Source organism: Solea senegalensis, linkage group LG19 (assembly GCF_019176455.1).
Source record: "Solea senegalensis isolate Sse05_10M linkage group LG19, IFAPA_SoseM_1, whole genome shotgun sequence".
Classification (NCBI taxonomy): domain Eukaryota; kingdom Metazoa; phylum Chordata; class Actinopteri; order Pleuronectiformes; family Soleidae; genus Solea; species Solea senegalensis.
In genome coordinates this window covers 1492512-1502707 of record NC_058038.1, presented here as the reverse complement: position 1 = coordinate 1502707, position 10196 = coordinate 1492512, and the positions used below count along the sequence as shown (strand labels likewise).

At 44.0% G+C, this 10196-nt stretch overlaps 1 protein-coding gene across 1 annotated transcript; it reads right to left on the bottom strand.

The window, feature by feature from the left end:
* Positions 1-5086: 5086 nt before the first annotated feature.
* On the bottom strand, positions 5087-7504 carry swsap1 (SWIM-type zinc finger 7 associated protein 1). The gene is made up of 2 exons (XM_044051751.1): positions 7061-7504; positions 5087-6204 (listed from the first exon to the last, which is right to left on the bottom strand). Exons 1-2 carry the CDS (start codon positions 7352-7354, stop codon positions 5644-5646), a joined length of 855 nt encoding a protein of 284 aa, XP_043907686.1. The 5' UTR covers positions 7355-7504; the 3' UTR covers positions 5087-5643.
* Between the last annotated feature and the right edge of the window lie 2692 nt (positions 7505-10196).

The window sequence follows — 10196 nt, the reverse complement described above, 5'->3', positions numbered from 1 at the left end:
ACAGTGAGTCAAAACATCATCCTACCTGTTCCTGCTGTAACAGACACCATGGCAAAATACATCTCTGCCCAGCCAAGAATAAAAAGTGCAGAAGGTGCAATAAAATTGGACATTTTGAGGCAGCTTGTGAGACGAGGATGCTGAATGAGGTAGCGACCCTGCCCAGCAGCACCAGTGATTCAGACGAGATGTTTTTCCTTGGAGAAGTTAATGAAACTGTATCGGACATAATGGATCGACTGGCTTGTAAACTTACCAGTCAATGGCAGCACAGTGGAATTTAAAATAGACACTGGGGCAGACATTACTGTGATGTCACAGGCTGCATTCAAGAGGCTGCCACAGCGCTCACAGCTGGTCTCTGCAAGGAAACACCCATCACCAGCCCCGGCGGCGAAGTTAAGAGTATTGGCAAGTTTCTGGCAATGAGTGAGTACAAGGCGAAGAAATACTGGATTCTGGGTCACTGTAATAAAAGGGCCATATTCTCACAACCTCCTGGAACGGAGTGTTACCACAAGGATGGGACTGGTCATGAGAGTTGACGGCATGGACACTGTAATGTTAAGTGATGTGCCACGTCGCATCCTGTTTCCCCTCCTACCTAAAGTTGAGGCTGAGCTCGGACGCATGCTGGCCCTGGGTATAATGAGGAGGTTACAGGGCCCTCAAACTGGTGTGCCCCAATGGTTCCAGGTGAGAAGAAGGCTTAAACAAGGCAGTTAAGCGCAAGAGGTACATCCTGAGATGAAAGCAGCACAGCGGGAGGTGAAAGTCTGCCTGAGGGAGGCAAAGGATGACTACAGGAGGAAAGTGGAGCAGAAACTTAGGGATAACAACATGAGGGAGGTCTGGGAAGGTGTCAAAACCATCACAGGCCACAAAGCCAAATCCAGCACAGAGGGGGGAGGAGTGGAGAGAGCAAACAATCTGAATACATTCTTCAATAGATTCAGCCACTCCACCCCACTTCCCACCCTCACTGTGGCCCTCACCGAAGCCTGCTCCCCTCCCAGCACATCCCCACCCAGGCAGCACAGCGGAACCTTCCCCTCCTCCTTTCCTCCTGCGACCACAGCCACCCCCCAACCTGCCCCCACTCCCACCTCTCTCTGACACCAGCCATCCTCCCCCCCTTCCCTCCTCTCAGCCACCTCCCCGCTTCACAGCTGATCAGGTGAGGGGAGAACTGAGGAAGCTCCGGCCCCGGAAAGCAGCAGGACCAGACCAGGTGTGTCCACGGCTCCTCAAAACCTGTGCTGCGGAACTCGGGGAGCCACTCCAACGGGTCTTCAACCTGAGCCTACAACTCGGGAGAGTGCCCACCCTCTGGAAGACATCATGCATCGTTCCAGTTCCAAAGAAGAACCGGCCCAGCGAGCTGAATGACTTCAGACCGGTGGCACTTACTTCACATCTGATGAAGACTCTGGAGCGGCTCTTCCTCAACCTCCTCAGGCCTCAGGTACAGCACGCTGAGGACACTCTACAGTTTGCCTATCGGGCAGAGGTCAGTGTGGAGGATGCCATTCTCTACCTCCTACACCGAGCCCACTCGCATCTGGACAAGGGAAGTGGCACAGTCAGGATCCTCTTTTTGGACTTTTCGAGTGCCTTCAACACCATCCAGCCCCTTGTACTAAAAGAAAAACTCACCAGAATGCGAGTGGACCCCTGCCTGGTTGCTTGGATTTCCAGCTACCTCACAGACAGACCACAGTACGTCAGGCTGAAGGACATCACGTCTGACACTGTGGTCAGCAACATCGGAGCTCCTCAGGGGACTGTGCTGTCTCCCATCCTCTTCACTCTGTACACTGCGGACTTCTGCTACAACTCTGAAACGTGTCACATCCAGAAGTTTGCAGACGACACGGCCATCATGGGGTGTATCAGAGACAATGAAGAGGAAGAGGAATATAGGAGCCTGGTGAGGAACTTTGTTGTCTGGTGCCACATTAACAACCTGCAGCTCAACACCTCAAAGACCAAGGAACTGGTCATCGACTTCAGGAGGGACAGACCCAGTTCGAGACCAGTTCTAATAGGAGCAGAGGAGGTGGAGGTCGTTCAGACCTACAAATATCTTGGGCTGTGGCTGGACAACAAGCTGGACTGGACAAGCAACTCAAGGCATCTGTACAAGAAGGCCCAGAGCAGGTTGTACTTCCTGAGGAGGCTACGCTCGTTTAACATCTGCAAGAAGCTCCTGTGGATGTTCTACCAGTCTGTGGTTGCCAGTGTTCTCTCGTACGCTGTGGTGTGCTGGGGTGGGAGCACAACTAAGGCAGACTTCCACAGACTAGAAAAACTCATCAGGTGGGCCGGCTCTGTGGTAGGAATGAGGCTGGACCCTCTGCTGATAGTGGCAGAGAGAAAAACTGTGGACAAACTGCTGAGCATCCTGGACAATGGCAGCCACCCTCTGCACACTGTCATCAGCAGCCAGAGGAGCCACAGAAGCCTCAGCAACAGGCTGCTCCTCCCAAAGTACAGGACCAACAGGCTGGGGGACTCGTTTGTCCCCCGGGCCATCAAACTGTACAACTCCTCACTGGGGGGGAGGAGGGCAAACAAAACAAACATATGTCCATAATCACAACTCACTGAAATGTGCAATAACCACAACAATAACAACATAATAACATGTGCAATAAAACCTTATAGACAGTGCAATAAAACCCTGGGCAATACGGGGTAACTGTAAGTGTGTGTGTACCTGTGTGTGTATGTATGTGCATATATGTATATATGTGTATGTATGTATATATATATATATATATATATATATATATATATATATATATATATATATATATATATATATATATATATATATATATGTATATATATGTGTATGTGTATATATATATGTATGTATGTATGTATGTATATATATATATGTGTATGTGTATATATGTATATATGTGTATGTATGTATGTATGTATATATATATGTGTATGTGTATATATGTATATATATGTATGTATGTATGTATGTATATATATATGTGTATGTGTATATATGTATATATATATATGTATGTATGTATGGGTGTATGTATATGTATATATATATGTGTTGTGGGTATGTATGTATACATACATATATATATATAGCATGGGTCATTTACGTTTGTATTTTTATATTTTCTTAGATTCTTATTTTTTTTTAGCTTATCTCGTATATTTTATGGTGTTTGGTAACTGGGGTGTTTCTCTTTCCAGTCTCCTGTAAAGTGGGACTCTAATCTTAACAGTGCTGTGTGCTGACGTTGGAGCTGTTAATTTCCCCGAGGGAACCTCCCAAAGGGATCAATAAAGTCATCTGTCTGTCTGCCAACATTGGAGGATATTGCTCCCAAGCTCGACGCTTCCTGTGGATTTTGGCAGATCCCCTTGGATGCTGCCAGCCAAAAGCTGACAACCTTCATAACCCCGATGGGGAGAATCTGCTTTCGACATCTGCCATTCGGTTACACGTCGGCTCCGGAAATCTTCCAGAGACAGATGTCGATGCTGTTAAAAGATCATGATGGAGTTGTCGTGGTAATGGATGACATACTTGTTTATGGAGCAACAAGGACACATGTCTCGATGCCGTGCTGAAGACCATAAAGGACAGTGGTTTAAAGTTGAACAAGGCCAAGTGTCATTTTGGCAAAACAGAAATACAGTACTTTGGCCACATAAGTGCGGAAGGCATGAGACCTGACAGAGACAAAGTTAAAGCCATCACACAGATGCCGAGTCCAACCAGTGTTACAGAACTCAAACAAATCCTGGGTCTTGTCAACTATGTTGGAAAGTTCCTGCCCGGCCTCTCCTATGAGCTGCATCCCATCACTCCCCTGCTCAGGAGGGAAAGTGAGTGGCTGTGGAGTGGTGCACAAGAAGAGGCGTTTGAGAAGGTAAAAACTATGCTCGTGTCAGCCCCAGCACTTGCATATTACGATGTTAACCACAACACTGTCATCAGCGCTGATGCAAGTAGCTACGGATTAGGAGCAGCATCGTTGCAGGAACATGAGGGAGAGTTAAAGCCAGTGGCATTCTGCTCACATACAAAAGGAGTGTCTTGCAGGCGTGTGGGCATGTGAACGCTTTGCCCGCTATGTGCAAGGCATTCAATTCAATTAAATTTTATTTGTATAGCGCCAAATCATAACATACATGATCTCAGGTCTGTACATAGACAACATCAAGGAGAGCAGAGAAACACAACAGTTCACACAATGAGCAAACACTAGGCATCAGTGGAGAGAAAAAACTCCCTCTTAACAGAAGAAGAAAACTCTGACAGAACCAGACTCAGAGATGTGCGGTCATCTGCCTCGACCGGTTGGGGTGAAAGGAAAATGGGGGACAGTGGAGAGGTGGGGGACAGAAAGGACAAGAGGGAGATGAGGTAGAGACAGAAGAGAGAGAGAGACCAGGAGCAGATACACAACAACTGTATCAGGTTACAAGTTTATACAGTTAATGATATCGACTTTTTAATTACAAAATAATAATGGTGATGATATGTATGATATGGATAGCCTCGAAAACTGGATCTGGATCCTGCAACCTGCAAGATGAGGATACAGAGAGAGAGAGAGGGAAGTGTATGTTGTGCTTTCTAATAATGTTCCCTAGAGGAAGCATATATAAGGTAAAAAGTATAGGCCCAAGCACTGAGCCTTGTGGAACTCCACAATTAACTTTTGTTTGTAGTGAGGCTTTATCATTAACGTGAACAAACTGGAATCTATCAGATAAGTATGATTTAAACCAGCAGAGGGCAGCACCTGTGATACCAAGAGTCTGCTCCAATCTCTGCAGTAGAATATTATGATCAAAAAAGGAGGTTAGAGAAGATCGAGAAAACTTTTTTTTTTAGAGAAATATTGTTTAAATCATGAAAAAAGCTTTGAACCGATTAATTTAGTAATCGATTAATAATCGATTCATTGTTTCAGCTCTCAACAGTATCATGGAAGAGCCAATAAAAGAGTCAGTAGAGTAAGGGAGACGTCATGTTAAAGAGCTAAAGGTAACAAATGTATTCTGTTAATTGATGCATCAGGTACAACATGGACAAGAATACATTTATTATTTGTTTTTATTGTTCATTTCGAGCACTTAGTTTTGTTTGACTTCAGATGAGAAACAGTCAAACATTTTTGACATTACATTTTAGCACAAGGAGGAAAAACAGAGAAAGAGCTGCTGAGAGAAAAGAAAGACGGACCTGAGCTGAGTTAACACACTGGTTTGAGGTACTGACACGTTGGCACAGCGTCTACACCTAAAACAAGCATGAGCCAGATTCACAGTGAAAACACCAGGAAACACCAATTACAACTAGTTCATATATAATCTACAGCTCTTAACAGTAGGAGTGTGTGTTTGGTGGCAGCCATCTTAGAATCCTCTCGTGGGGCAGGTGAGGTTGCTCCAAACGTCCAAGTTGGAAATCCAAGTTCAAGGGAGCTGAAATTCTGAGTTCCTACTACAAATGGATGTTGGGGGAGCTCCCAGCTAAGTGAACTGTTATTCTTGTGCTTTTGGCTTCTCCCGCTCCATCTTGCCCCGCCCCTTGTGTCTGTGTCAGTTTCTCATACAATCACACTGAACTCTCTCTTTAATAAGCACTGCTTTTCAAACCGCTCTAAACTCCATTAAACCATTAGGATTTATCAGCAGCTGCCACTCCTGGGTCACACCAGGCTTCTCCTCACAGTCTGTGGTACTCGTGGTTTCTTTGATGCCTCTTCCAGAAAGGTAAATGTTCCACACCTGTTGTCGTCCTGTTGCTGTCGCAGCTTCATGTCCTCCACTTTGGTCCAGAGTACATCGCACTTGGAAGTAACGATCGAGGACGTCGAGGACGGGAGACTCCTGGCCGGTTTGTCCAGCGTCTCCCTCGGACTGGAAGGAGGCGATGACACGGCAGGGGCCCGCGCTCGAGGACCGCTGCTCCAGGACTTGTGTGAGAAAAGCAGCGGTGTCGCACAGTAGAGCCGACAGGTGAGCGGCACAGGACTGCTCTCCTGACTGAAACTCACTGTGGCTGCCGACCCCAGGAGCGCACAGGAAGCTCTCCAGTCTGTCGACGATGATCAGAGAGGGAGGTGCTGGACACGGGCTGGTGGACTCATGAAGGCTGGCAATCTGCTGCAGCAGCTCCTCTACTGTCCTGGGATAGGAAAACTGGATTTTCTTTAAATTAATGCAAAACACAAGACAGAAAATGAGTCAAATGGTCAGTCACAGTTTCAGAAGGATCAAAACACACACACAACCTGTATGGTGCATTCCTGCATTGCATGACATCACACATGATTTCTAGAAAAGGAGAAATAAAAAAATAAATAAATAGAAACCTCAACTATTGACGCTAAACTTTTTGGGGGCAGCCCATGGCCAAGCGGAAAAGGAACTTGGCTTGTAAACGAAGGGTTCCCAGATTGAGTCCCCGCCAGGTCAAGGGCTGGGGTTTCCCTGAGCAAGGTACCCAAACTTCATTGCTCATTCTTAATTAGATAATTGGCTGTGGCAACAACTAGAGAGGGAGAAGCTGAAACCAAAAGAAGAAGGTAGACATTCCATCTTCGGTGTTTAAATTTATTATTAAATCAAATAAGATTTTCTGTAAATCTTCCATTTACAAATGAATGGTTTGGTGTAAATAACACAACTATAATTAATGCAATTTATATAGTGTTACATTTGGATCAATAATACTCAAGCTCCAAATGAAGAATTAACTTTAAATCAATATGATGTAGTGTTTGAATTTGACCATTTTAAAAATGTATTTATTAGATTTTTGAAACACAGTAAGTAGGTGCAGGGCTTTTATTTTCTTTAAAGGAAGTGACTTCCATGTCGACTTTTTGTCAAGTCTATTTAATTTTTTTTCAATCCCAACGTCCTCTGTTGTAGGAAAAGGACGTGTGTTGATCGACTAACACATTAATCTCTGTAAATGAGTCGAAAACCGTGTAGTTTTTGGGTGAAGTCAGGCGGTAAAAGCAGCGCGTGGAGGACCGCGTGTCAGCACAGTGCTTTGTACCTTTAAACTCTCCGGACTCGGGCTCGGGACACATTTATGCACACACGCTGGAAGTCTCCGGATGTGTGTCCGGGTGAAGAACATGACTCGGATGCCCAGCTGTGATGCTGCGGTCACGGCCGCCAGCAGCAGCAGTGAGTGGCTAACGCTGTTGTCTCCCAGAACCAGGACGCTGCTGCTGCTGCTGCTGCTGCTGGTGCTGCTGCTCGGTGCTGTAACACTGGCCGTCAGCGCCCTCGTCTGGTCACTGCGGGACATAAAGCTCCGGAACAGCACATGTAAAATGTCTGCCATGTCTCACATTTACGCATTTAATCTACTCTTTCGCTTCATTACTAATAATAACAATGACGGAACTACGTCTATGACGTCACTCAACGTTCCCGGTGACCGCCGTCTACTTTTACATGTTGCGCGTTGGTGTTCGTGCTCCTCCGGTCCGTGTGAAACAGATTCGTCAAGTGTACAGTTCCGCAGCGGGACTCGTCTTTGTTGTTTTATTTGTATTTCTGGGATAAAGCGGTCGAAAATGTACGGATTTGCTGCAGTTCTATGTTAACTGTCCTCTAACAGAGCTGGACATTGTGGACACTGATTAAATTGCGTGAATTATAGTAGTTGTGTTATTTACCACTCTTGTTTGGTTTAACATTAGAGGGCAGTAAAGTCACATAAATGGCCTCGTTTTAATTTGCTCTTTCATATTCAAAGTGAAGCATGAAGTGCAGAGAATACTGAACATGAATTGAAAAATAACAACAGCAGACATTGCATTTGCTGCAAACTAGTGAATCAGTTCAATAGTTTTGGTTTTTAAAACAGATGAACACATCTTCAGCGACGAAATAAAACCAAATAACATGATAAACACTATTTCCATGTATTAATGTATCTTAAGATATCTAGATTCTTTTTACAAATGTTAAATAGGTGTGAATGAGGCTCATTTGGATCACATGACACACAGTTTGATATGCCGTAACAAATTGTTATGTCTGGACAACGTCACAACCTCACTGAATTGTTCCAGAGCAGTGTTCACTGTAACCTCAGACTGTTTTGATCTTCTGTGAAGTTGTCATCCACACAGGAGGTTTGCTGGAACCTGTGGAGCTCAGTCGGTCGAGCATCAGACCTTTAATCTGATGGTCCTTTAAGAACTTATTTCAAATTTAAGATAGAAATGTATATTCACTTCAAACTGTGATAAGCACCATGGTTTAACTCTGATACTCGCGCTCTTAAACAGGCTTTTCGTAGATTAGAAAGAAAATGGCGTTCCGGTAACCGAGAGGAATTTTATATAGCCTGGAAACAGTGGCGTGCACAGACATTATGGGGGGCAGGTGCTGAGTGAAAAATAAGGGCCTCTTGTGCGGCATGTGGATCGGCTGTCTTATTATAGCAGCGGGAGATTTAAACATTACAGGCACTGTAATATGTATTATGGACAAAATAATATAATTAGCTAATGATTTAGTGCCGCCAAACCACTTTGTGTAGTTAAAATTGTGTCGTTCAACTTTAAAATCGGAGCTTTAAAAGGCTCTAGACTCTGACTTTAATCTCAGAATTCTGACTTAGTATAGAATAGAAATAGAATAAAGAATAAAGTCAGAACTCAAATGTTTTTTTCCTCTGTGGCCCTGATCCTCTTCCGTATGATCATGTCAGCATGGGCCACATAGAACTTTCAAAACTTGGTCCAGAGGGCAAAGGGCACCACCTAGTGTCTACCTGTGCACACCACTGCCTGGAAAGATGGTTTTGTAGCTTACAAAAAAGCCCTACACAACGCTAGAGTTGCCTATTATTCTTCTCTAATTGAAGAAAATAAGAATAATCATAGATTTCTTTTCAGCACTGTAGCCAGGCTGACACAGAGCCACAGCTCCACTGAACCATCTATTCCTTTAACACTGAGCAGTGATGACTTTATGAACGTCTTTGTGAATAAAATAACATCAATTAGAGAAAAAATGGATCATCTCCTCCCTCATATTGGGACTGACTCATCTTCTAGCACAAGAGCTTTAGAAGCACCAGGTGCACAGTTAGACAGTTTCTCCCCTATAGATCTCCCTGAGTTAACATCATTAGTTTCCTCATCTAAGCCATCAATCTGTCAGTTAGATCCTATCCCCACCAAACTGTTTAAAGATGTGTTTCCTTTAATTAACAGCTCTATATTAACTCAAATTAATCTATAAACGACCTTCTCTTGGCTTCAGTTAATGGTCTAGTTTCTTTACTTGTCCTGTTAGATCTTAGTGCTGCATTTGACACCATTGATCATGATATTCTACTGCAGAGATTGGAGCAGACTCTTGGTATCACAGGTGCTGCCCTCTGCTGGTTTAAATCATACTTATCTGATAGATTCCAGTTTGTTCACGTTAATGATAAAGCCTCACTACAAACACAAGTTAATTGTGGAGTTCCACAAGGCTCAGTGCTTGGGCCTATACTTTTTACCTTATATATGCTTCCTCTAGGGAACATTATTAGAAAGCATAACATACACTTTCATTGTTATGCAGATGACACACAGCTATATTTATCAATGAGGCCGGATGAAATAAATCAGGTTGTTCAACTCCAGGAATGTCTCAGAGACATTAAGTCCTGGATGACCTGTAACTTTCTACTTTTAAACTTTTATACTCGGCCCTAAACACCTCAGAGAAAAACTTTCTGACCACATTGTCACTTTAGATGACATCACCCTGGCTTCCAGTTCCACTGTGAGGAACCTTGGAGTTACTTTTGACCAGGAAATGTCTTTTGATTCACAAATAAAACTCATTTCCAGAACAGCCTTCTTCCACCTGCGGAACATTATGAAAATTAGAAACATTCTGTCTTTACAGGATGCTGAAAAACTAGTTCATGCTTTTGTTAATCTAGATTAGATTACTGTAACTCCTTATTATCAGGATGTTCCAACAAGTTTGTTAGAATCCTTCAGTTCATTCAAAATGCTGCAGCATGAGTTCTGAACTGCTCCTCATCTATTTCCTCTACCTCTACCTCATCCCCCATTTTTCCATTTTTTCCTTTCACCGCCACCGGTCGAGGCAGATGCTGCACATGTGTGAGTCAGAGCCTTGACATAATGTATGTTGTGATTTGGCGC